The 27,743-nt window shown below is 46.2% G+C and overlaps 1 protein-coding gene across 1 annotated transcript in view; it reads right to left on the reverse strand.

Annotated features, from left to right (window-relative positions):
• The window catches only part of PSMB2 (proteasome 20S subunit beta 2), a 192,166-nt gene extending 167,085 nt beyond the window's left edge, over positions 1–25,081 (reverse strand). Inside the window, exons 1-2 of the mRNA XM_078681151.1 lie at positions 24,778–25,081; positions 9,397–9,519 (exon numbers count right to left, since the gene is read on the reverse strand). Coding sequence (XP_078537277.1) covers positions 9,397–9,519; positions 24,778–24,868 — 214 coding nt within the window. The 5' untranslated portion in view covers positions 24,869–25,081. The remainder of the gene's footprint in view (positions 1–9,396; positions 9,520–24,777) is intronic.
• Between the last annotated feature and the right edge of the window lie 2,662 nt (positions 25,082–27,743).

Genomic DNA, 27,743 nt, shown 5'->3' on the forward strand with positions numbered 1-27,743 from the left:
AATTCACCCCCAGTCACAAGGATCTGGGTTAAATCCATCATTCTATTGCTCACAACACCACCCCAGTTTGGACCCAGCCATATGCAAATCAGTCTTGACCCTGTGTGGGAACATTCCAGCCCGAACTGCAAGCCAGGCCCTCCCTAGACCGGAAACAAGCATCCTGTGACCAGTTTCAGGTTATCACCCTTCATCAGCTAGGCTAGCTTGAATCCAGTGTAGTGAGCACGGGACCCACGTCTGGGCATACCCTTCCCACTTAGGGGGACATGTGCAAAAAAAAAATCAATTGATGGACGGAATGCTGAACAATGCAATTATTCACCCCCAGTAACAAGGATCGGGGTTCAAACCATCATTCTTATGCTCGTTTCTGGAAGACACGGCTTGGCAGTTCGGGCTGGATTGTTCCCATGAGGCATAGGGTCAAGACTGATTTGCATAGAGCTGGGTCTGAATTGAGGTGGCAGAGTGAGTTAATGAACGATGATGGATTCAACCCAGATCTGGGACTGTGAAAAGTTTCAGCGCTCCGTCCATCATCTCCTTGTGTTTGCTTTGTTCGCGCTATGTTGGCTGGGTATGCCCAGATGTGAGTCCCTTGCTCACTTTGCCACTGGATTCAAGCTAGCCTGGCTGATGAGGGTTGTTAGCCTGAAACTGGTCCCAGGATGCTTGTTTCCGGTCCTGTGAAGACATGGTTGGCAGTTCGGGCTGGACTGTTCCCATGAGGCACAGGGTCAAGACTGATTTGCATATAGCTGTGTCTGAACTGGGGGGGGGGGGCGAAGTTACCTAAAGAACGATGATGGATTCAACGCAGATCTGTGACTGGTGGCGAGTGTCTGAAAAGTTTTAGCGCTCTGTCCATCATCTCTTTGTGTTTGCTTTGTTCACCAATGGTATCTATACAGTGCCTACCGCCCAGGGACAGGAGGGGCGAGGAGTGCCTGTTGTGGCGCAGAGCCAGATGAGAAAAATCACCCCAAGGACAGCAGCATGAAAACCTGCATTTCCAAGTGAGGTTGGCTCTGAAAGTTCACTGCCACACTAGGGTCCCGTGGCCTGTCCCTGGCATGGGCAGCAGCCCACCAGAGCCTGAAAAGAGACCAACATCAGTTTCCTCGAGGAGACCCAACAGTACAGGAGCGGATGCGGTCACCAGGGATCAGAGGAGGCGGCAGCTGAGGAAGTAATCAGGCTGCCCCCTGCTTTCGACATCTCCAGCACATAGCACTGCGTACCCATAGAGACAAACGATGGGCAAGGACTCCAGATGAACATATATGGGGCAGGACGGCGCCCCAGACTGCCACCCCCATTCGATGTGGCGGACATCACCAGAGACTGGAGGAGGTAGTTTGTACAGCGGGGGCGCACAAAGGGCTGTAGGTGGGTGGGGGGGCTAACTCATCAGTGGATGGCAGCAGAGGCACACTGTGCGCCCCCTTTAGGGTACTGCTGCAGTGCATGCCCACAGGTGGGCACCAGCTGTGACTGTGTCATGGACATGTAGATCAGGGCAAGTGTACAGCGTACAAAGCAACAAAAGTGGACATTTGTAGGGGCGAATGGCAGCAACTCCCCCAGGGACGTGGAGGGAACAGAACCCCTCCCACACCCCAATTACCATATCCTTCATGGAAGACCTCCATAGGAACATCGGGGATGCTATATCCACCTTGTGGGATGCTCTGATGGGTTATGTTTGAGGTCACTTCATTGCCTTAGCGGCCCAGCTCAATATTGACAGATGCGAAAAGAGGGCTACAGATTAGGGTCAGGTGGTTAGAAGCAGTGCACAAACGAACATGAGCAAGGAGATTTCTCTAGCAACTGGGGAAGATGTGTACGCAATTAAAGCTACTGGATATGGACAGGGCAGAATACTCAGGAGAAACTAAGATACTACAGTGGAGAAAATGTGTCTGGGAAGCTCTAGGATGTCAAGTAGTGGGCTAAGATCAAACTGGAGCTGATAGCTCTGTAGAATCTTCAAATGGCTACCCATCAACACCAAGAAAACAGTGATGAAGGCCCTCATCACCAGCCGGCTCGACAATGCACTCCATACAGGAACGACCAGCAAACTTACAATGTAGAACATAGCAGCCATACTGATCCTCAACCTGCCCAAAAGGCCCCACATTACCCTGCACCTGAGAGACCTCCACTGGCTCCCCATCCAGAAGAGATACCAATTCAAGCTCCTGACCCACAGCTACAAAGCTCTCCACAATCGAGGACCTGCATACATGAACCACCATCTAAATTTCTATCAACCACCCAGAAAACTCCTTGCCCAGACTATGTGCACCCATTGCTGCTGCACCAGAGGACGTTCCTTCTTCCACCTCGCTGCCAAACCCTGGAACACTCTCTCCCTCCACTTCCACCCGCACCATCACTAATAGACTTCAGGAAGGGACTCAAGACCTGGCTCTTCGACTGAAGTCCTGCAGCACATCACCTAGATACCCTCACAGGTGACAAGTCGCTCTATACAAAAAATGTTTGATTGATTAATAGCCTCTATTAAGTCAGAAAAAGAGAACCTGCTTCTCTTGGATTCGGACATCCGCTCAGAGTTTAACAACTTTTACAACAATCTATTTGCTGCAGCAAGGGTAGAGAATATAAGCATGGAGGATTAACTCAAGGATATTTCACTTGCAAATGCAAAAACAACAGTTGATGGACAGAATGCAGAACAATGTCATACATTCACCCCAGTACAGAGTTCTGGGCCTAAATCCATCGTTTTTTTGCACTCCACACCACCCCAGGTCAGACATGGCCATATGCAAATCAGCCTTGACCCTGTGCCTCATGGGAACAGTCCAGCCCGAACTGCCAAGCCATGTCTTCCCTGGACCGGAATCAAGCATCCTAGGACCGGTTTCTGGCTATCAGTAGTCATCAGCCAGGATAGCTTGACTCCAGTGGCGTGGAGAGCACGGGACTCACGTCTGAGCATAACCGTCCCACTCGGGGTGACAAATGCAAAAACAACAGTTGATGGACAGAATGCAGAACAATGTCATACATTCACCCCAGTACAGAGATCTGGGAATAAATCCATCCGACACTCCATGAGAGAGGAGATCTGGATAAATCGATTGAGGTATCAGAAGTAATCATGGCGATTGCCAAATCAAAACTGTGAAAAACAGCAGGACTGAATGGCTTCAACAAGCCTCTTTTACAAAACCTTTTGCTCAGTACTAGTCTCATTCCTTACTAGCTTATACAACTCCTTCGCCACATTCATCGCGATCATGGCCTTCGTGTGAGAGGCCTCTATAGTTTTCATCTAGAAACTAGCCGAAGACCGAACACTTTGCTCATCCTACCGCCCCATCTCCTTGTTAAACAAAGATGCTAAAATCTCCAATGGTTTCCAGGCGCGTTGCCTACTGCGTTTATGTAAGGCTGCATTGACCCTGGCCAAAAGACATTTATCCCGAGTAGATCCCATTCCTTGCAGTCGATGCCAAAAAGGCCTCAACAGGGTGCACTGGCCATTCCTGTGGTAGATCGTTGAAAGGGTTGGTCTTGAATGCAGGGCATGGATAGATAGAATATACTCAACCCCAATAGCCCAGGGGGCAGGTCATTGGAAAGGCTCCCAATACCTTTAGAATTAGGAAAGGGACCAGGCTCTCTCTACTGGTCACTAGCTGCAGTTTAAATGACGTCTATTTTCTTCTTTGCTCGTCTCAATCCCTTCCACTACAACCGTTACAGGGTGTTTGGGGACTGGGAGAGGTATGAGATCAAGAAGACCAGACTGGCCAAGCACATTATGTATGGCCACCTGTTGAAGGAACACTTGGGAATACCTCATATAGCCAATTACCATCAAGCAGCATAGCTCCGTTACATGGTAGAATGAGGGGGGATGTGGGGCAGGCGTGTCAGCTTCTTAAAAGGCATGGTGCTTCATGGCTTCATGGACCAAGCTATAGCAGGGGATCTTACCTCAAAGTTACCTCGGTTGCTCAGACCCCGCATGTGGGGGCTATAATCCTCCCATGGTCACACATGCCAATCTCACCTTTAGGGACACGCTGATGATAAAGGGACAGTCCTCATGCCCCTCACCTTTCCGACCCATTCTGTGGAACCCCAAAATCACCCAGGGGATGGATCGTACCCTGTTCAGTGAATGGCAATATGCTGGATGTAAGTGAATGGGTTATCTGTTCGACCGCCACGGAACCAAAACATTTGAACAACTTAAAAGGGTCTATGGCATACCTGAAACTGAGAGGCTGCAAGGATTTCAGGTGAGACACTGGGTAGCTCATAAAAGCCAGGGATCTTTAATCCCAGGACTGCTTCTGAGAAATGAATCCTGCTCAAAACAGATGACAAAAAGTTGATTTCTGATAGTTACGGGGCCCTTAACGCTGATCCGTCCCCGATCCAGACAGCAGGCCTGCTCCAATGAGAGGCTGAGATTGGGAGGGCACTCAAACATAAGGAATGGATACTGTCAAGAACCTAAGCACAGCCAGCGCCTTGCTGAAATAGGCCTTACAAAAATCATATATTATTTATACTATACCCATAGCAGGGTTCATTAGTGCGCCCACCCCTCCGCACGGAAAAAGGAAGGATCTCTGGTGGAGGAATTGCACTAATACCAGGACACTTATTCACTTACTCTTGCTTTGCCCCAACCGTCAGAGTTACCGGGATACTGTCTTAAAGAAGACTGACCATATGTATGGGTTCCAAATATTGCGCTTCCCAGCATATGTCATTCTGGGAGCAGCGGATCAACTTTCTTACCCATTGAAATCACACTGATACTGTCAAATCATATTCTTGTTGGGAGCAGCTAAACAAGCAGTCTTGAGTTGATGAGGCAAAGACAATACACCCATGTATGGATTCTGGCTGTACCAGGTGTAGGACATACTAGGGATGAAAAAGAAACTAGGGTCGACGGGTAGAGGTGCTAGCTTTGACTCCTTTTAAAAGATGCCTCTCCACACTATCGACTGAATCTAATAATATCACTTGTCCCAAATACTTAAGAGTCCTGAACACTGACTAGGCAACAAACAGGAGCCCCGGCAGAACAGAGTCGACTACACTCACAACATAGGAATGGAGTGAGCTCAGCAGGCTGATGACTGAAACTGCCAGTTCAGCTTAGTAGAAGGGGTCCTTCAGGAAACTTGGGAGCAGGTATTTCTTTTATGGTTCTGTGATGTTTTGTTTTACTTATTATCACTTTAAATTGCTTGGCGACTGTGCCCAATATGTTAGGTTTATTACACTTCTCATGATCCTGGATTCCAGTTGTCCCTGCCAGCATTGCGATGTAGGCAGGTGTTCATGTATTAAAATGAATAAACAATGAATAAGCATTTTACCTGCTCACCAGTCAACATCATGTGATCACATCACCTTAACTGTCAAAACAAGTTCAATGTGTCTCTCTCCCACAATGTAAAAATCGCAAGTCGCTCTCCATCATTTACATGGTTCTCCACACCAACAAGCCATACCAAAAGCCGTACAAAAAAGAATCTTCCATGGCAGCACTGAACGCTGACATTTGTTGGCAGTAAAGAAGAACGAGAAAGGAAAAAAATAGGCATTTGCCAAAATATGTGAATCCACCCCCTCTCTTGTGACCTTCAGGAAAGAACTAATTACCATTGCACTATCCACCTCCACTTCTTATAGGCGCAGGGCCTCTTCCTATGCTTCCAACATTTTAACTCAACACTGGCAGACACTACGACTGCTCACTATTTGCTTAAGTTATGATCACTTGCTTTTGTGTTACTACCCAGTAATTACAGATTGTGCACCCCAACAGGTTTTATAAACATGCATTCCAGCATCTGTAAGTTCTCGACGAACATCCCCTAAATTCTGGGCTGGACCAAGACTACACAAAATAAGGTACGTTATGGGTAATTTACATACCAGTTTTGCCATCTGAAGGCTCTTCTCGAATCAATATAAATTAGTTTTAACATAGAAAGAAACCAGTAAATTGTTATTCAGTAACAATAATGTGAGAATACGGTACCTTAGTGCATTCAGGAATGGCATCATTTGTTAGAGCCACTGAGTAGCATAGACGACGAGAGACTAAAAACTGTGGGCGAGTGGCTAAAAATCGTAATCTACACACTAAAAAAAAAAACTGGTTTTGGCAGCTTTTTTTTAACTAAGAAAAAAAGGCATGAAACTTTTTGCCAGGTGATGCCCACTTCTCTTCCCTTTTGTGTCACTAAAGGAAGTAGTCCTTCAATAACCTCTGCAAAGTATGACAAGCATTTGCAATGCAATAAGTCTCGCATTTGTGAGAGTTTGAGCTATTCGCATTGTAAATGACAATGCGTTTTATTTTTATGTTTTGAAAACCTGCAGGCGGTGCGTAACCACGCACTTTGTACTTATAGCCCTTGCTTATGAGAAGTGAGGCTGGCAGTAACTGCACCTCTTTTTCTGCCAGCCTTGCTTCGGGTTATCAAACCGCATAAATAAAAGGCACTGTCATTTACAATGCCAATAGCTCAAACTCTCGCAAATGCGAGACCCATTTCATTGCAAATCTTTGTCTTATAAGGTAAAAGGAAATTAGTTCAACAGAAGTCCATTTACAGAGAATTACATACTGATCCCAAACCATCTTTTCCCCTCTGGTCCTCTAGCTAAGGAGCCGGGGCAAGATGGGTTTGTTTATTTCTTTGAAGTATTTTTCATCCGTGCCCAAAGAGCATCAAGTCTCCGCATGTAGAAGGAAGCAAGGCAGATAACAAGCCAGATATCCAGAAAAGGTAGTTGCTGAAAGAAACATGCTGGATTAGCATTAGAAGTAGCAAGAGGATTTGCAGAATTGTGTCACGTGATGTGAGCCTGAGCAAATGTCTTGCGCTCGTTCCTCGTTTCTCTTCTCTCTAAAATGTAGAATGCTTAAGAGGTCGAGATGGGGATATGTATTTTATAATAAGCTGAGCATGTGATCCAAAACACTTGGGAAAGTTTTAAAATTATGAAAGTTATGAAATTGGTGGCCATGTGAGCCCTGAGACAGGGGCGGCAGCAGCCAAAAGAAGGCAGGTACCGTGACACCAGACCCTGTGTTTCAAAAGCAGAAAGGAAGAGGAGGCAGCTACAGTCAACACAGACCACTATTTTTGAATGCACAGTAAATGTGGCAAGATAAGAGCAAGATTTACAGCCCAGTTTACAACAGAGCTTAGTAAACCACAAGCACCGGTCTCCAGTGCTCCAGCTTAAAGAAATAAATAGTGCTCACAAGCTCTGAGTAACAACACATGTAACCGGGGCAGTCCTTGAAAATGGGCAGAATTTTTAAAGCCCATATCCTGAATACAGCATGCCTCGCAGGGACAGTGCAAGCGCTGTATAGGCGAGACCTAAAAAAGTAACAAGGACGAAATCCCTTGCTCTTGCCAAACAAAATATTTTCAATGGTGGGGAAAGCCCACCTTGCTCAGCAGAGAAAATCTCACCCTCTGCAGAAGCCACACAAGGCCAATTATTTTGCTGGCATCAGAGTGTTTTACCAAAAAGGGCCCTTGCATGTCAAGCGTTTTGTAGCTGAAGAAAAGCCAGAATGGTTGGAGATATTGCTTTTGGCATACCACAACCATAGAGCAAATACTGTATTACATTAGTGGAGACATTATACAGCATGCACTCTACCTTAACTTAAAACTAAAGCATGCATGCATATTGTTGCGAGTATGGCGAAGTGAACCAATTTTATTGTGGAACGAGGACCTAACTCCCACCGCAGTTATTATCAGAAGAGAGGCTTACGATTAGAGCTGCTGTTGGAGACTTTATCATAGAAGTGAAGGGTCATTACCTGAAGCGTAGGCTCACTATTGACACCACAGTGAATCATTCTAGCACCACTATACCATTCTACACCATCTCTCCATTTTACACTACCACTTCGTACAATTGAACTATAACCTTACAGAATCGTACTATTTCTGCAGTACCACCGCCACCACTGCATACCTGCACCACCTCAAAGACCCGCAGAAGCATCCTCTCAGCACCGCACTAGAACCTAACAACCCCAACACCACTGCCACCGTGCACTACCTACAGTACTGACCATTATGATCTCACAGGTTTGCAGTACTACCAACATGCTACATGGCCAGGAAGAAAAAGAAGATGCCTGGCAAGACCTGGAGTCTAGTCAATGTAAGCGGTGAACAACACACATGCGTACTGGAGCAGGTAATGCTCCAGAAATTATACACATGCACACCAACATGCTGAGGTAAGAATAAATGTCCACTTCACACAAATAGCTAAAAGGCTTCCACATGCGCAGTAAAAAAATACTAACACAAAACAGTGTGCACAGAGACAAGAATGCTTGGCAAGCTTCTTGCACTGCAGTTTTGGGTGCTTTCCCTAGTTGCTAAATGCCAACGGTATAAACATACTGTTAGAAATCAGAGCTATGGTCTTACACCCACTTGGTTTATACTGTTCAGCATGAACTGAGAACTTTCTCTACCTGAAAGAAGCCACATAGAGAACTTAGTAATTGTAAACTTGCCCTCATTTGGGGCGGTTATTCATTTTTTTCATATTTCACCCTAAACTAGCAAAATGCCTTCAGAACTTCAATGAGGTCACACAATTTGCAAATGTACACTGTCCTTTTTTAATGGGTTCATATACATTAAAGGGATCACCCTTACTGGTACTACAGTAGCCACCCGAGTAGTATCATTTTACTCATTTAACAACATCTCTACCTTGCACACAAGGCCAAATGTATCACGGAGCATTTCATGAGTGCCCCCCTTTTTTTGGTTAACACACTTAGCACCCCCATTGGCTCATTGGCTACTTTGGTGTTATGTAGCTGACTGTATATTTTAGCCCCTCTCCATTCCAGCTCCCTAAATTGAGATACTTACACCTGCAATGCAGACCATCCAGGTAGAGCTCTACTCATCTTTCGTCCTCCCCTTCACCTGTCTTCTTCCCAGACTAAGAACACTTAGGGTGTTGATCCAACAGCTGAGGCCAGTTTGAGATATAAACTGACTGTATAACAGAAACCATAAAACATAACACAAAACCAGAAAAGTAAATTATAACCAGCAGCAAATTGCAAATAAGTGTGTGCTTTTCCCCCAGACCACCTCCTCCATCACACTACTAGGCTCTGTGCCTTATGTCAAGAAGAGAGGATCATACTGGTCAGTCACACATAACACTAAAACACTTCTTAAATAGGATCACACAAAAAACACTGTGGGTTTTGAGTCCAACAGACAGAAAAACATGCACAGAAACTATTACAAGTCTTTGCCTGCCGCCCCCTGCACCTTTCTGCATGCCATCATAACCATCTAAACTTACCGTTTCTCATCTTGTAGAGCTGGACATTTTTCTGAATGTACTCCGCAAACTGTACAGTGTCACCAGCTTCACCGACACAAAGGAGCAAGATCTTCTCACTCATCTTGAACATTTTGTCATGATCTGTGAATAAAAACAAGAATTTGGTTGTTCTGAAAACTTAAAGACCATGCAAAGCAAATCCCTTTCACAAAAACTTGTCTTCCAACTGTATGAAGACAGGTACACAGATATTTTCGCACAGCACATTCACACTTCTTTTCAGTTATCGTATGATACATCTGTCTTTAGTAACAAATTGTCCAACATGCAAAGCATTGATATTGTGTAGTCAGACGGGCAAGATTCAGCTAGTAACGCTGAAGAAGAAAGGCTGGTTTGCGAATACATACAGATGTGTTATGGTTCCTTTTAGAGTGCAGCACTGGTCCTGGACTTCTTGACATTAGTTATCAGACACAACAAACAGTACCCCTGGAAAAGGAGCACATTTATTACAGGAAGAGAAGAGGCGCGTTTTTACAAGCCTGGGAAATTTGCAATGACTCAAAATGCTTCCAGTTCAGGGGAAAACTGATTCAAAACAGCCACAGCACCCTCAAAAACACCACCCCAATGGTCTTCTCTAAAAATATGGAATAGTTACCTTAAAGAATTTCTACAACCCGACAGCCACAGAGAACACCATCCAACCCTCCAAAGAACTCTGCAACACCCTCTCAGACTACTTTCACAGCAAGATCACCAACACCTACAACAATTTCAACATCCAACCCGCCGGCCTCAACTAACCAGCAAACACCAACCAAACCATCACCACCTGGTAAACGCTCACCGCCCTGACCATCTCAGCAAGCGTCTTCCATCCACTCCGGGGCACCCAGCGACCCCTTCCCCCACCATTTCTAAAACCTTGCAACAAACCCAATCAGCATGCAACCCACCAGCACCCTCAACACCTCCATCTCCACAGCAACTTTCCTGGACAAATGGAAATACAGACATCAGACCCCGCCTAAAGAAAGCCTCCACTAACCCAAATGATCTAAAAAAATAATCAGCCTACCTCCCTGCTCACCTACCCAGCCAAAGTTCTTGAGAAAGCAATCAACCAGCAGCTCACCAAATTCCCGAAGAAAAATACTGGAAGCCTCTCAATCAGGATTCTGTGCCAACCACAGCACTGAAAGTGCACTGATTGCGGCCACAGACGACGTCAGAACACTCCTCAACCATGGAAAAACTGTGACCCTGATCCTCCTTGACCTCTCTGCGGCGTTCGACACAGTCTCCCACAACATCCTCATTAACAAACTCTACAACACATACAGTCTCTTAGTGGTAGCAATCACCAGCAGTCACAGGATTCCCAGAGACAGAATGGGGGAGCTTGAGTTCAATACTCAACAAACACACATAAATATAACAAGTGCTTGACTATTCCAGGGCTTGACTTCTAACACGAAAGAACTTCAATGCCCACCAAAACTAAATACTGAAAATGCTTTTAACCCACAAGTCACTGTTCCTATCAGAAAGGAAACAAAGGTAACTAAAGTCGTTCTACGACTCTGTAAATGGGGGACAGTGTGTCCTTATCATGACCGGCGGAGACAGCGTGAGGTCGGGTAGGTGTAGCGGCGCCTGCATCCACGAGGCAGTCTCGAGTGTCCCACAAACCGATTCTCATGGGGAAACTTCCCCACACTTAAGGAAGTACTACTCCTCTACTTTTCTAGTGGCACTAGATCATTATCGGCCATTTAACTCTCTGATCTATCCCCAACTTTACTTACTGGTCCTGAAGAAGCGCTTTTGGGATTTCTTTCAGAGATCGCAAGATAGTGCGAATCATGTTGACCCAAAGTATATCCATTAGGGGTATGCTACACAACTAACTACAGGGGGCCATTACACCTCTAACAGAAGCACCACTTCCTCGTATTTTAACAATGACAAAGGGACAACTTCTTTAATACATTTTTCTATACTCGCTCCAGTCATTTTTTAAGCCTCACCTTAGGACTTCACTGTCTCTTACCCACACAGCTTTATCAAAAGATCTCCGAAAAAGTGATCCTTCGGGGAACCCATAGGGCATTGCAGCGCCGGCCCTACGAGGAGCACCAGCCGAATGATGAAGCATGACATCCTTTCGGGATGTGAGGGCACCATGATAAGGACACACTGTCCCCCACTCACAGAGTAGTAGAACAACTTTAGTTACCTTTGTTTCCTTTCTTATTGGAACAGTGACTCTCGTTGGTTAAAAGTATCTCCTCTGGAGCACAAGTCACTTGTCCTTTAATTTTCTCCCTGTGCCCCCCCTCTTCTTAATTGTACTTATGAAAATTGATACGATGTATTTTAGTGTCCTGGCACTGGAGTATGTCTGCCCTTGCTCTCCTGTCCCAGCTTAATGGTCCAGGTGGTTTTCTTCCCAAGTAAACATCTAGCATGGCAGGCCTTTGCTGCAGATTACCCCACTCTCTAAATTCTGCACAGTCTTTCCTTTCATTATTTTTCACCCAACAAATATTTCTGTCTGTGACAGGTTGGTGCTCTCATCCTGCTCGTTTGCTCTCCTATGTTCAGGGAAAGCATGAGCAGGCAGTACCTCTTGGTGTCTCCTGCAGTTGTGCCGCTGATGATGCAGCAGTGTGGGATCTCCCACAACTGGTTCGGCAAGTGCTTAGTGCAGACCCATTTGGACTGATTGGGTCCAGATTGGTGCGGCCATACACAGGCTGGCCTTAAACCCACGGTTCAAGTCACAATGAAGTCTTAGGTTGTGCAGCGACTCGTGTTCTCAATTCAGACACAACAGCCCAGGTCACACCACAGCTTCATGATTCCGACCAGGTTTGCAGTGGAGAGTCTGGGGCCAGTCAACACTGGAGATCCACAGTCTCTCTCTTCTGAATGCCTACCATGCTGGGGACACACTGTACCTAGCTCCCCCTAGGCAGTCACTGATCCTACACAGTTGGCAGGTTCCTTCCCTTTATCTGCAGGCGGTCTTCTAGGTTCTTCAGGGTAGGTGAATAGCAAGGGCAGACTCAGGAGAATCCCCCTTACCACTGGGAAGCTGGTTGACATGCAGACAATGTCTGATTGCACAGCAGTCCTTGGAGTATTCTGTGGAACACTGCCTTCCTTGGTCATAGAAAATATGTGGATGTCATTTTCACATAGTAAATGCGGACAGGCAATGTGTATGCTCTTTAAGAACCGATTTGAGGCGGTTCGCCTTTCAAGTGTCTTTTCCGGGCGCTCTCCAGGGACAGAATTTGAGAACAGCGAGATTTCCTCAGAGAAGAGTAGTCTCTAGTCTGGAGTAACAACAACACAGGGACAAAGGTGTGAACTTTCTGTGCCCGGTTCTCATCAGCCATACTGAAGAAGTGTTCCGAAAAAGACTGAAAGCTGGTCCTCACCCAAGGGGTCCCCTTCAGCTTGCACAACAGAGACTGCTGTCCCACTCTTCACGCCTACACACCACTAAAAGGCAATGCTTCAGGAATACTAATAAGCAGCTTCTTCCTCAGCCAAAGGCTCATCGAATTTTTAAAGGAGCCTTGTCGGCTCTATCCTCACTTGAGCGTATGGGTCTCCTAACTCCAGCTTTAAGAAATCTCAACAATACACCTTCACTGTTGGGAAAAGAACCACAACTCCATCTTGTGCAAGACTCCAAACTAAGGGTCTCTAAAATGATCCAAGAGGCATTCATGACTGGTTCGCTCTTGCACACTACACCACACGTACCCCACAACCTGCACAAACACACACACACTTGGGATGTTAGCATTGGATCTAAGTGCATTACACACCTGGGACATCAGGCCTGAACACCAATGACAGATAACAAAGTCAGGTCACAACTATGGATTCACAAAACACAGTTAGCTGTCACCACTGCTCTACATGCTGAACCCTTACATGGACAGTAGTCCACTGTCTGCACAATTAGTGTGCCACTCAATGTCATCACTCATGTGAAGAGCAGGCCTAGACCTCTGTGCACACACTCGATCAGTGTGAGGCTAGGGCCAACATCAAAAACCAGGAATCCACATAGACACAGTAGTACACGAAGGGCAGAGGAACACAAGTGCACATCATGCAGGGGTCATTCCGAGCCCATCAACTGGACCCTGCCAGCGCCAGGATACCCTTATGTGTGACAAGTAGCGCTCTACAAATCTATTGATTGATTGAATAAGGTTTTTTCGTGCTGCTATAAATGTACACATTTACCAAATATGTTCATGCATGTGCAACAAGCCTAGGTATCAGCTCAATTAGATAACACGTCATTAGATATTAAATTTAAAAGTGGCTCTCCAATCACTATTAGAAGGAGTTTGAATGCAGACCATTGTTAAAACGAAACTGCGTACTAGCCCAGAACAAGTTAAGCAGGCAACTTACACTTTTACTTTCGATTTAACAAAAGCTGCTGAGCAATCCTTGTTGGAAGAGAGCCAAGGGTGAGCACGATAAACTATGCAGAGAGTTAATAACTTCCGCGGGGCACTCTTATTCAAAGAAGTTGAAGCAAAACGACTACATATGTGTAGAGGTCCATTGTGTCTGTCGCACAATGTACTTACTCTGCGACGCCTGCTTGAGAGCTCATCTTTCTGTTTTTCTGTAATTAGAAACACCCCAAACTGCAGCCACATATGAATGTTTTACGCCTTTTCATTGGCCTACCGTGGTCGAGCAATCCAAGGTTTTTAACTCATTACTCAGTGACTCCTAAATACTTTGCCGAATGGACTGACTTCAGACCAAGCAAACGAATCTTTGCTCCTCCTGTAAAAACGTGACCCAGGTCGCCTCCTACAAGGCCTTGTCCCTTCTATGTTCATTGAGACACAATTCGGTCAAACAACTTGCTTGCAAACCATAGAAATCACTACCCCTTGCTCTCATTCCATTTAAATCTAAAGACTTAACTATTTGAACAAGTTTTCTAAAACTGCAGCAATCTGGTCCTGTTCTGATGCAGTTTGCACAGAGAGGCAACATACAGTTCGAGCACCATACAAATGTTAAATCAGATAAAACTGATAATTGATCCAGAGTGCAAGGCGGGACCATCTCATACAGCAGACTTGTACCGTGAATGTTTTCAGGTTCAGATGCAGACTTTCCTATACCATAGTGAGAATTAGATAGATGGCATAAAGTACAATCACTAAATGTTACACAGATAATGCAACTCACCGAAGGGTTCAGTAACCATATAGAGTAACGCTTCGGAGGATCTGTGACTTGCAATATCCATTCCTTTTATCATATATCGGGTGATCCTTTATTCTCTATAATACAAGGTCACAACACGTCCCCCATTTTAAAACTCTGGTCTCTTGAATATTCTGATGAACGATCCTATAAATTCTGATATTTAGCATAAACGTGGAATCTGTACTGTAAAATATGCAGATTGTAATTTCTTGCAAAGAGATACTTTAAGCATTTTGATTCAAGTCACTATCAAGGCTAGCGTTCTAGTTTAGAAGGTGCAGTAACATGTAGGTAAATGTCAGATCTTCTGTATGGAACTTCAGCAGTGCAACAAATAAACAGGTTACTGCATATATCTGCTGATCAGCCAAAAACTGACTTTTAAATCAGGGAACATAAGTCCAGAAGGAAGCTAGGAGACAATCTTTGGTTAAGTGACAGTTGGTGTACTCCCTCGAAAGCTGGAGTGCTGGCTATTGCAAGTGGCATTGTACTATCACCACTGCAGAATACTGATGCAATGTTCTTGTTGTGGGCGGGCAATGAAATGAACACAACTAGACTGTATTAACTTTCACATAACATTTTACACACGTATTATAGACTCCCATGTATCGTAGGGTAGTACTTCAAACAGAATCATGCTCAGACAAAATAAGGTTCAGTTTCCAACCATTATAAGTGAAATAGGGGTATATGTATCAACCTATTTTGCGGTCGCAAACACTGCGAATCGCAAAAACACAGTGTTTGCGACCGCAAAATAGACTTGTCCTATGTGTAACATAGGTTCGCATCGCAAATTAGGAATTCGCAAAAATTGCAAATACCTATTTTGCACGGCCCGAAATCTGCAAATAATCAATCGCGGACATTGCAAAAAGAGTAATCGCAATTTGCAAACAGATGTACGAAAAAGAAAAGGAAAACAATTGCAAATTGCGATTCCGTGAGATTTGCAATTTTGCACATGAGTTTTTACCACCAACTCAAAGTAACCAGGCGCAACCAATTTAAACAAGCCCACAATGCAACAAGGACTTTCACAATGGCTGCGCTGTATGTGATAGCCGGGAGGATGCGAATTTGGGCTGCAGCACTGAGAAGGAGGCGAAAAGAACGCATCACTCTGTTCCAGCAGACTGACGAGGAGATCCATAAGAAGCATAGGCTGGACTCAGCCACCATTATGGACCTGATAGATTAGCTGAAACCCTGCTGAAACACCCAACACGCAGGACCCAAACCATTCCAACCCATATGCTGGTCCTGGGTTCACCGCACTTACTGGCATCAGGGAGTTTCCAAGGGGTGATAGCAGCAGCAGGTGGGGTCTCCCAGAGTTGCCCGTCGCGCTTCTTCCATGCATTCCTGGATGCAATGGAACAGAGGCTACATCATCACATCCAATTCACCAGCACACAAGCATTACAGCAAACAAAACAGGACTTCTACTGGATTGAACAATTCCCCCACGTAATTGGCTGCATAGATGGAACCCATGTAGCCCTCTCACCCCCATCAAACAAGGAGTATGTATTCAGGAACAGCAAATCTGATCATTCACTAAACATAAAGGTCATCTGCAATGCCAAATATATCATCAACGATATTGTTGCAAAATACCCGGGCACTACACACGACTCATTTATATTTAGACATAGTGGGCTATACAGACGTCTCAATGCTGGCGAATTTGGTGAGGACTACCCGCTAGGTAAATGCACGTCTAACATTCTAACATCCAGTTAATGTCTGGAGTGGGAGGATAGTGATTGACCTCATGTCTTTCATCTTGTAGGTGACAGTGCATATGCAGTGCGGGACTGCATCCTAACACCATACCTCAATCCAGCCAATGCAATGGAGCAGAGATTTAATCGCGCCCACAAATCTATGCGCTGTGTAATTGAGCAGACATTTGGGATACTGAAGAGCAGGTTCCGCTGCCTACAAAAAAGCAGAGGTGCACTACAATACAGCCCAGAGACCAGCTGCAAGATTGTGGCCACTTGTGCCATACTCCACAAATAGCTACAAAAAAGGCATTCCAGTAGAACTTACTGATACAGATGCATCTGAGGATGAGGGCCCAGGTCTGCCTTGCAGACCAGCAGGTGGTGTTGGGGCAGCTGCCGGACGACAGAGACGTGATGAGATTACACAAAACTATTTCTAGGTGGGTAATGATGACACAATGCAAAAGATGTTTTTGTGCACGACTGTGTTTAAATAATCATTTAGCAGCAGGATAATTTCAGACACACAGCCTAACAGACACTTTAAGATAGTCATAAGATGTTGCACGTTATGGCCACAGTGCATGTTTGAAGGCGAAACAAGTCCACATGCAATGGGTTGCTTCACCCATTGGCTTTCCTCAGTGGTGGCAGTTTATTTTTTACGGGAACGGCCTGCTGGCGAACGCTCAGGGTACGGACTGCTCTCCCTTGACTAATCAGGTGTTGTGCCGTGCCTCCCACTGCGCCATCTGGGTTCGGGAACTGGTGGGGTGATGCTGCTCCTGCTTGACAGCTCCTCACTGTCCCCTGAGCCCAGGAGTCCTGTGCCACCTGTGGTAGCTGTCAGCAGCTGTTCCACGGCGGTCGTCACCTGCACCAGGCTTTTGGTCACATCCTGGCTGCAGTGGGCCATCTCAACTTGTATGCTCATTGAGCGGCGTGACAGCAGGGACGTGGCAGTACACAGGTGGTTGACCACCTTGCTGTAGGTGTCCAAAAGGCTGTAGAGACGTTGTCTCCCCCTGCGTCCGGCTGCCTGGTCTTGCTTCATTGTGGCACACAGTTCTTTGATTGTACCCGTCATTTCCGTGATGCCCTCCCTCATGTCACTCAGGTTGTGGTTGACTGAGACCAGCTGCCGGTGTATTGACTGCATTAATCTTGTTTGCAGGCGCTGTATCTTGACCATGCTGCCTTCCAGGCCAGCAAACACTGTGTGTTCCTCATCAGCAGCAGCTCTGGTGCTCGCCCTTGGCCTGCGTCTCACAGATGTTTCCTCCCTACGGTGCAGAGTGAGTTGTTCCTGGACCTGTGCTGCACGATGGCCCGGTCAGGTTGGGCATCATCCCCGATTGTGGTTCTGCCTCCAACAGTGGCAGTGGAGGCATAATGTTACGCTGTCTCCATGGGACAGGTATGGTCAGTGTGGTTTCATCTGTGTCCTCCTGCCCTGCCTGCTCCTCTGTATGTGCTAAGAAAAACAATGGTCCTGGACTTAATTTCAAAGAAGAGTTGAATCACAACCTACAATTATGGTTTAACAAATTATTTCTTGAGCCCAAACTCTGTTGGCTCCCAGTAATCAAATACAGACAGTTATGAGTTGAGGCGCAGCAACCACAAAACTTAACTCAATGCAAATGGTCTTTATTCCATCAAGAATTTGCAACAGTATATACTTTACTGTAGTTCACAGTGAGAGACAGGGGAAAGGTTGCTCCAAGGGAACGTACGGGGGAAGAGTAGTGCTCTAGATGTGTAGAATTCAGTGATATTGGTGAACGGAGATAATTAAGATAGTTCATTCTTTAGACTGATGGGTAATTCTCAGTCTTTTCCACCTGACCACATGTAATCATTTCAAAACCGACTTATACACAATTTCTTGGAAACACAATAACAATCTTGTGCGGCACGTTATAGCCAGGGATTTGTGGTCCAAAGTGGATGTATGTGGACGTCGTCATTTTGACCCGTCTTGGGGCTCAAGGGATGACTGGGGGCCTCGGCCTCCGGGTCTTCCTCAGTACGGTGGGGGCAATCAGAGTGGCGGTGTAGTGTCTGAGTCACACACCTGCTGGGTAAATGAAGGGTCAAAACCCTTCTAAAAAAAACCTGGGCTGGATCCCTCTGACCTGGCCAATTTCCGCCCGATCTCGCTGCTACCAGGTCTTGGCAAAATTGCCGAAAAAATGGTTAATCAGCAGCTCTCCGGGTTTCTGGAAAAAAATAAGCTGCTACGCAACTCCCAAACGGGCTTTCGCCCAGGGCAGGGTACTGACACAGCCCTGATAGTGGTGGCGGAGGAAGCAAGGTGTATCTTGGATTCAGGAGGATCCGCTGTCGTGATCCTCCTGGATCTAAGTGCAGCATTTGATACTGTGGACCATGAAATCTTAATACACCGTCTCGCGAGACTGGGCGTAGCAGGCATGGCCTTGCAATGGCTTACATCTTTTGTGACAAATCAATCTTTTCAGATCTGGGAAGGCAGTGCATGGTGCAAATCTACCCCCCTCCAGTGTGGTGTCCCTCAGGGCTCTTCTTTGAGCCCTACTCTTTTCAACATATATATGGCCCCACTGAAGGAGGTGGTTGTTCCTTTTTGGATTAAAATAGTCACCTATGCGGACGACACCCAACTAGTCGTCTCGCTAACCCAACAAGAGGGTTGTTGGGACAATCTCTCTGCCTGCCTTGCCGGAATATATTCCTGGATGACCAGTTCGCGGCTCAAACTAAATGGAGCAAAAACGGAGATTATGCTCCTGGGCCACCGTTTTACATCTCTCCCCAAATCCATCTAGCCCCCCTGTTTAGGTGAGTTGCCCGCACTTAAAGATAAAATTAAAAGCCTAGGGGTGTGGTTTGAGCCCGACCTGACCTTTAGGACGCAAGTACAGAAAACCGCAGGCATATGTTTTGGCCTACTCCGGTCGGTGCGGAAAGTTCTTCCACTCCTGCCTCCCCATTCCAGGAAATTACTAATCCAGGGGCTAATACTATCCAGACTGGATTATAGCAACGCCCTGTTCTTAGCAGCTCCTGAAGCAACCATCAATACCCTTCAACGGGTTCAGAACGCAGCAGCTAGGCTGCTCACTGGTGCCTCAAGAAGATCTTCGGCTAGACCGGTCCTGAGAGCACTTCACTGACTGCCAATACGCGAAAGAATCACCTTCAAATCGCTATGTATTACCCATAAGGTTCTTCAGGGTAAAGGACCCCCGATTCTCAGGAGTTTGATCTGCCCCTATAAGTCCTCTCGGGCTCTCCGGTCTGACCTCGGAAATCTGGCCAAGGTTCCCAGAGTCTGGAAGGTGCGCACAGGGGGGACGCCGTTTCTCGGTAAATGCGGCAAAGCTTTGGAATGCCCTCCCGTGCTGGATTCGAACGGAATTCTGTCATTTCAAATTTCGAAAGTCTCTTAAAACATTTCTTTTTCCCCAATGACCCCTAAGTAACGGTACCCCCCTTCAGTTTGCTCTTTGGTTTTTTTTCGTTAGCGCTGGGACGCTCTCGGGCAGTCAGAGCTTTACAAATTAAATTTCATTTCATTTCATGAAAGGGATCAGGGTTGTACACAATAAAGTGGACGGTATCATTGTTTGGCCACCCATGAACCATGAACCCTTTCAGTTACCCAGCAGGTGTGTGACTCAGACACTACACCGCCACTCAGGTTGCCCCCACCATCCTGAGGAAGACCCAGAGGCAGAGGCCCCCAGTCACCCCTTGAACCCCAAGAAGGGTTGAAACGTCGATGACCACATACATTCACCTTGGACCACGAATACCTGGCTATAAGGTGCCACACAAGATTGTTATTGTGTTTCCAAGAAATTGTATATAAATCAGTTTTGAAATGATTACATGTGGTCAGGTGGAAAAGACTGAGAATTACCCATCAGTCTAAAGAATGAACTATCTTAATTATCTCCGTTCACCAATATCACTGAATTCTATTCACCCTTTACACACCTAGAGCACTACTCCCCCCCTCACGTTCCCTTGGAGCAACCGTTCCCGTCTCTCACTGTTTACTACAGTGAAGAATATACTGTTGCAAATACTTGATGGAATAAAGACCATTTGCATTGAATTAGGTTTTGTGGTTGCTGTGCCTCAACTCATAGCTGTCTGTATTGGATTACTGGGAGCCAACAGAGTTTGGGCTCAAGAAATAATTTGTTAAACCATTATTGTAGGTTGTATTTCAACTCTTCTTTGAAATTAAGTCCTGGACCATTGTTTTTCGTATCATATGCAACCCAGGTCCAGGACCACTGATTCACCCCATTTTTGTAATGGCCTCTGTATGTGCAGCCTCCTTAGCTCCTGCACAGTCATCCTGTGTTTCAGGTGGTACTGTAAATGAAAAGGCACTTTATAATTTTGTGCTCTGCTCAGCATTGTTCACTGAATAAAGTTTTCTGATTTTGCGGTAGCCAAGTACTGTCTAGCGTTTTTTGCCTTTACTGACTTACTCATACTGCTTCTACATTGCTGTGTCTCATTGCTCCACTGTATGATGCATGTGACTACAACTCCCATGATGCATTGCTGGGAAAAGTGTACTGGAGAAGCACATGTACTTTGTAATTGGTGCATTCCTGAGTGTGTGATTGGGATGGTGATGTGTGAGGCATGATTTGGCATGAGTCTTACCTTGTCTGGTGTTGGGAGGGTCGGAGCTGTCAATGTCAGCCACAACATTGACGCTCTCGGGCTGAAGGGTGGACTCCACCAACTCCTCGAGGGGTGTAGACTCTGTTTCAGTTGAAATTCCCGCACCAGTCTTCTTAGCCTCTGCCAGCCTGGTTGCCACCTTGTCCTTTGCCCGGGAGCGCACATCATACCATCGCTTGGGCAGGTCCTCCACAGAGCGCTGGGTCACACAGATGGCATTTACCTTTGCCTGGATGTCCAGTCATATCTTCCTCTTTCCTGACTGGCACACGGAGCGATTTATTTCCAAATAGAAATTCATGGCTGTGTATCATTTCCTCTATCAGCACCTCCTGCACCCTCTCTCTGAACTTCTGCTTTCTTTTCCTCCCAGCCTCCTCCTTGTCCTTCTCTTTCTCCTGGGGATCCATTAGGAATTGTTGCAATTGCAGTACTGGGTTGTCTGCTTCTCCTCCCAGCCTCTGACACCACACCGCCTCAGGCAATCAGGTGCAGCATGGGCAGTCCTGGGTGTGATGTCATCAAGCTGCACCTGAATTGCAGATTCTCTATTTTTACGATTCTCTAATTGCGAATTCGCATTGGAGTAAACCATTCTAGTCATTTGTCTTGCCATGCCCAGTGTACTGTTGTGTCTTAGGAAGTGCCACTGGGTGCCTCTCTGAAACAATCTAATTTGGTAAATGTTGGATTTCAGAATATTATTCAAATGAGCCTTGTAGAAATTGCATACCTTATCTTTGACCTATTTTATCTCGATGTGTCGCCACATAATTGTGATAGAGCTTCGAACTGAGGTGTCAGCTGAAGAGTAGCAGAAATTATTGTTGAGTCCAGATTTCTTTTCATAGTCAGTTCTGCATAAGGATGACCTGCCAGCTGTTGACACTGTGCCACTTCCAAACCTTTCTATCAGAAAGGGGACCATGGTGGAAAGATTAAATTATACTTTCCAAGTGCTCTATGTATAAAAAGGAGGGGCAACAGGAAATCCCCATAGAGGAAACCAAATTTAAGTACAGAGAAACTGAGAAAATAAACCCATTTTAAATGTATGCAATTTTTAAAGCATTAGCTAACTGTAAGCAGCGCCTGGTAGGTTGTATCTCCAATGTGAAGGCCCAGTCGAGATAAATATGAAGATCCCCTTCAGCAGAAAACATAAATGATAAGAGTGCAGAGGTGACTGTTGAAAGAATTGGGACTCTTACATAAAAGGTACATTTATGTACGAAGAACATTTTAAAGTGTATGGCTGCCTTAACAGAGGTGGTTCTACTCCTCCCAGTAAGTAACAGATACGTACGCAAAAGATTAGAATTCATTTTCTTTCTGATAACTTGTACATACTCAAGAGACAGAAAACAGTTACAATAGAAATTGAACAAACATAGGAGGCAGTCTTGCGGTTATCGTAGCTTTTCAACTATATTAGCCCAGTTGTGGAAGATTCAGATAACAACACTTAATGAAAACAGACGGTAGGAAGGATTGCCTATATAGGTCTGCAATTGCCCCTCACTTGGCCTCCCACTGAGTGCACCGTGGAAGCCGTGTGGCAATTCTGGGGTGGGGTCAAGTAAATGACCAACGTTTTGTTGTGGCGGATGATGGTTAACATGCTCTCATCATTCAGCAGGGCTTTGATTTAAAGTTGCGAATGAAGGCCATACATTCCAGTGACCAGGGAGAGCAGGGTGGCAAGGATACGCCAGATACCGTGGTATAACCAAACTTTAAATTTATTTCAGCATACGTGATCTCCGACCTTACTTCAGTGGCAGTCATGGACTGTTGTACAAGTTGGGGGGGGTGAGAACAGCACAATGATTATGAACGTGCTAAGAAGCAATTTTGATGCATCGTGCCGATGTTGGGGAAATTGTTTTTTTCTGTGTGAAGACTTGGAAGTCTCTCCTCTGCTTTGGTTCTGATAAAGCTGTGTCGGAGAGAGGGTTCTGTGTGCAGTACGAGGGCTGTGGCAGTGAGAGCAGGTGCCACTGTCCGTCAATCGTGATGATGCAGTGTGTTTGGAAGCATAGGGGGGTAGGGATCCTTTCCCACCCTTCACCTTCATGATGCCAGTGTCCATGAGAGAAAACGGTGCGCTGTGGGGTTGCGTGCCAATAAGAGCTAAGCTCACTCTTCATCGTGATGAGGCTACTGTATGATGGGAGGCAAGTTTTAGATAAGAACTACAAGGCAACATTTGGGAGGGGAGGACAAGTGTAAAATCAAAGTATTATGATAGTGAGACTGTCAAAATGAAATCAAAATAACACATTTGAACTCTTAATACTGAAAATTACTTACGTAGGTTCCATAAGAGAATGCATCAGGTAGAGAATAGAGTGAGTTGATTGTACACATCATAAAAGTCTGCCCCAGTAAATACGTGGTAGAAGGTATGAATCGTTTTTATAAAACCTATGTGTCTTAAATATAATATAATCAGAATAAATGACTTGATCGCTTTAGCAAGGTCACCTCCTGATGAATGTGTGCGCTAGAAGCTGTTTGCATTTTTTAAGCGTTTAACATTGTACTAACAGAAGGAATATATTAAGCCTGCTATGCTCTAAGACTTTTTTTCTGATTATGAATGTATATTGTTCAACTTTGAAGAAGTCTGAACCAATAAAACTGATGTGAATTGAGTGGAAAGGAAGCAGGATTCCATATTTCCCTGTATCTTGTTTTATCTGTGTGATCCTGGAAAACACGCTAAGTTGATCTGAAGTATATTTAACCAGTTATGCATTAGAAGCAGCAAACCGTTAGGGACAGCTCTCATATCTAAACATGAACCTGTGAGCTAACTCTGCTTCCGACTAAAGACCTTGTAAGTTGTCAGTTAAGCGGCAGCGCTGCGCTATGCCCTGCACTTTAAAATCTGAAAAGGACTCTGCTGTTTATTGAGAGTACATATAACTATGAGGTCATTTGTGGGATAGGTATTGGGTGTGAAGCGAACACATCAGCATATGTGAGCACACTCACCTGTCTGAAGACAAAGTCTGTGCATTCCATATCGCTTCAGGAATAAATATGATGTAGGAAGAATGCCTGTATAGGGTCTGTGCAATGGGATATATAGTTTTCCATCCAAAAGAACTCTCACATGATGGTTAGCTCCCCTGTGAAATCTGAAAGTGTAAATTATTCTTAATCCCGGGGCCACTTAAGCCCGATGGATATGGATCTTGAATAACAGACCTGATGTCCGTTCTCTAAAGCCAACGATTTATTTAATTTTTTCTTCTTTCTCGTTTATATCTGTAACGTGTAAATATGTATTATTCTCATGTAACGTACTTGATACTATTGTGAAGCGTTCTGACGCCTTAGAGTAAAGTCCGCGCTATATAAACATGCATTAAATAAATAAATGAAATAAAAGTATATGGGTCGATGTACCTCATCAGCCTACCTCAATCAAACCGCTGTACAGCCTGACCCTGAAAGTTCCTTAGTACATATTAGAAAGGGCAATAGCCTCCGCCTGTCCCCATCTTCAGATCGGTAACTGGACATTCTCTCTGTTGTGTGCACTTCCCTTCACCTCAATGAGGATATTGGGGGCCCCTGATACTATGTTATGGGCTCTATGTAAGAGGATACCCTCTGTCCTTTCATCATGGAGCTGCTGAGGTCCACAATGTGTGTTAGAATCTGTGCCTGCGGAGGTACGCACCTTCCTTCATTTTGATAATACTGCTGGCGCTCACGGTGTCGGCGGACACGAGAACGAAGTCCTTTCCCTTGATACCGACGAGGTACTCCATGGCGAGTCCGGGGTGAGTGCTGAGGTGAACGGGCTCTGTGCCTTGCGAAGGCCGGTGATGGGATGTTCTAAAGCCGTCAGAAACCGATAGAACAGTTCCGGTTCGCCTCACTCACACACTGGGCACACTGGGTCTGACACAGGAAAATCGCCGCCTCACCGCTGGAGGGACGCGATCCGATGACGTCACCACACCGGCAATTCTAAACGCGACAAGGGACGGACAGGGTACTGCCGCCTGGTTAGCGCATAGAACAGAAATGGAACGCGACTAAGGGCAGTCTGGGTAATGTAGTCCCTAGCTGCATCGCCGGACTCACAGGAAATGACAGTTGACAAATGTACGCAGGAAGGCATGCTGGGTTGACTGCGTCACACAACTTGCCTGGGCTTTTGTATTTCACAAGCAATGACACTCGGTATATATGCATCTCTCGTATAATATCGGTTTGAGTGCCTACCTGAGGAAGCTGAACGTTATAGTTTTGAAATCCTGAGTCTGCTATGCTGCTCAAAAGTACCCTGAATTTCGTTGAAATCTCGGAAGTACAGCTTCAATCGTGTCTCCGGGACAGCAGAAGTTATGCTGGCACACAGTAGGCTAATTAATGTACTGTTCCATCTGGAACCCTGCAATAATGGGGGAAGTGTAACTTTTTTTCAAAATACTTCAAGAGGCTTATATCTTATTCTGTCTTCAGTCGTAGAACAGTTTGAGGATGGTTAGACGTTACCCAAACATGTTAAAACAGCGTTGAAATGATGTAATTTCGCAATGCGTCAGCTGCTGCCCTATCGACTTGGAGTACCTTAGAATCCTTCGAGGTAAAAGTCTAAGCTTGCTTGCCCTGCCCTAGCAGGAAGTACATAGCTGGCAAGTTTCATAGGGCCATGCATAATGTGCTGCTGCAGTCCAGTTTTTTTCCTTTGAATTGTGGGACTTGTAGTCCTGTTTTATAATGGAATAAACAAGACTGTAAGTCCCAGAATTGAAAGAAAAAACCTGGTCTGGAGCAGCACAGCACCCATGTAAAAGGGTGAAGCCCGTGGGGGTGAGACCTAACCCGAACCTCAGAAATGATGGGAAGTGCACCCTTGCGTTCTCTGTGTGGCGGAAAGACCCCGAGCAGTCTTTCCCTGTTTATTTATCTCCTCGGGGCAAACCCACCCTGAAGAGTGATGCAGTGGCAACAAAGTAAGAGAGAGCCCAGGTGGCTCTCTACATCCCTCCTTTTCTTTAGCAGCTACCAATCACATTAACTTCATGCTCAACGTAAAGCACACACAGAGTCTCTGAGCCGTTGGCTGGATGCAGGGTTCGGCCGCAGACCATACCTCTGGCTCCGGGAGCTGGTACTGGACCCTGCTTCTGCCAGACCGCAGGTCAACGGCACACTCAGGGCACTCTGACAGGATGTGCCACCGGTTCGCGCTGTTCCCCCAGCTCGTGTCTCTTCTTTCTGGGAGTTGGTGAGAGTGGCAGACTGTTATTCAGGGGGCCCCCTGCTGCTTCGAGTTCAGTGAGCCCGTCTTGACCAGGACGGGACCTGTGCACTTTCTTAAACCAGGACACGTTCCGGGTGATCACCCACGTGCCCCTTTACGCTGGGACCATGGTCCCCTTGATGCTGATGACTCTCCACACTTCAGGCTCATAAGGAGCCCGGAACTTCCAACCTGGGTGCCTGTCCTTTACTACCACGTAGTCGCCCACACGCAAAGAGGGTGTCTAGGTGCCGCGTGCGAGACTTGACTTACGGTTGGTATACTCCCTCCGAACCTGCACAGCTGAGATGTCCCTTTCTGTGGGGCTCCAGACGGGGTCAGTAGGGATGCTGTCTCGCGGGGCCCGCCTGAAGATCAGTTGGGCTGGTGCGCAGCGGGTGGTACTATGTGGGGTCTTCCGATATGCGTTGAGGAACTGGTGTAGGATTTTTTCTGCTTCCTCCTCTTTCCACTGCGATGCGCAACATCCGGTTTAGAGTCCTCATGAAACACTCAACCTCTCCATTAGCTTGGGGCATTGTGGGGTGATCTTCCGGTGTCAAATGGCTGGTCCTTCCAGATACTCCTGGAACTCTTGTCCCTGGAAAGGGGGCCCATTATCAGACTTGATCTCCTCTGGGAGACCTAGCAGGCAAAAGTCGAGGCAGCTTGGACCTGCGAGAATGCTGTGGATGCGACCACTTCCACAATGGGGAATTTTGAGTAGGAGTCCATCAGTACCAAAGTGCTGCAGCCATGAGGGAAGCTGCCGAAATCAATGCTCGCTCTGGAGCAAGGTCTTTCACTGGGTTCGCCTGTGATTGTGCATCCATGCCGGGGAACCACACCTTGCAGTTAGGCGTGCTTTGGTTTTCACCATTCCTTGGTGTCTAACATGTGCCAATTCGATGACTTGGTCTTGCAGTTCCTTCGGAACCACGATTACATGACCGAGCAGTATGACGCTGTGCTCCCCTTCAATGAGTTCACTGCGGACCCTCCATAGTTGCTGTCTCGCCTGATGTTCCTCTGCATTAAGCACATGCGCCCCATCCAGGAAGTGCACCTATCATCTGGCGAACAGGGCTTCCTTGACTCTTGTCAGGTTTTCATTCAGCGCCATGGCCCAGTCGATTTCCTCTAGCATCAGTGCCCTGGGGCATGCCTCCTGGGTGACCATCCTGATGAGCACCTCTGTGTGCTCTTCTTGTGCGGCGGTAGTTGCAGATCCGTCATGTCAGGGTGTCGTGATAAATAGTCAGTTGGGTTGTTGGCCAAGGACGAAACACCACTTCAAATCTGTATGCTTGCAGTTGGACTGCCCACCGTTCTATTCTGGGGGGAGCCAGCCTTGAGGTTCCTGCGAACAAGGGAATTAGAGGCTTGTGGTC

This window comes from Lissotriton helveticus, chromosome 3_1 (genome assembly GCF_964261635.1).
Source record: "Lissotriton helveticus chromosome 3_1, aLisHel1.1, whole genome shotgun sequence".
NCBI classification, from domain to species: Eukaryota; Metazoa; Chordata; class Amphibia; order Caudata; family Salamandridae; genus Lissotriton; species Lissotriton helveticus.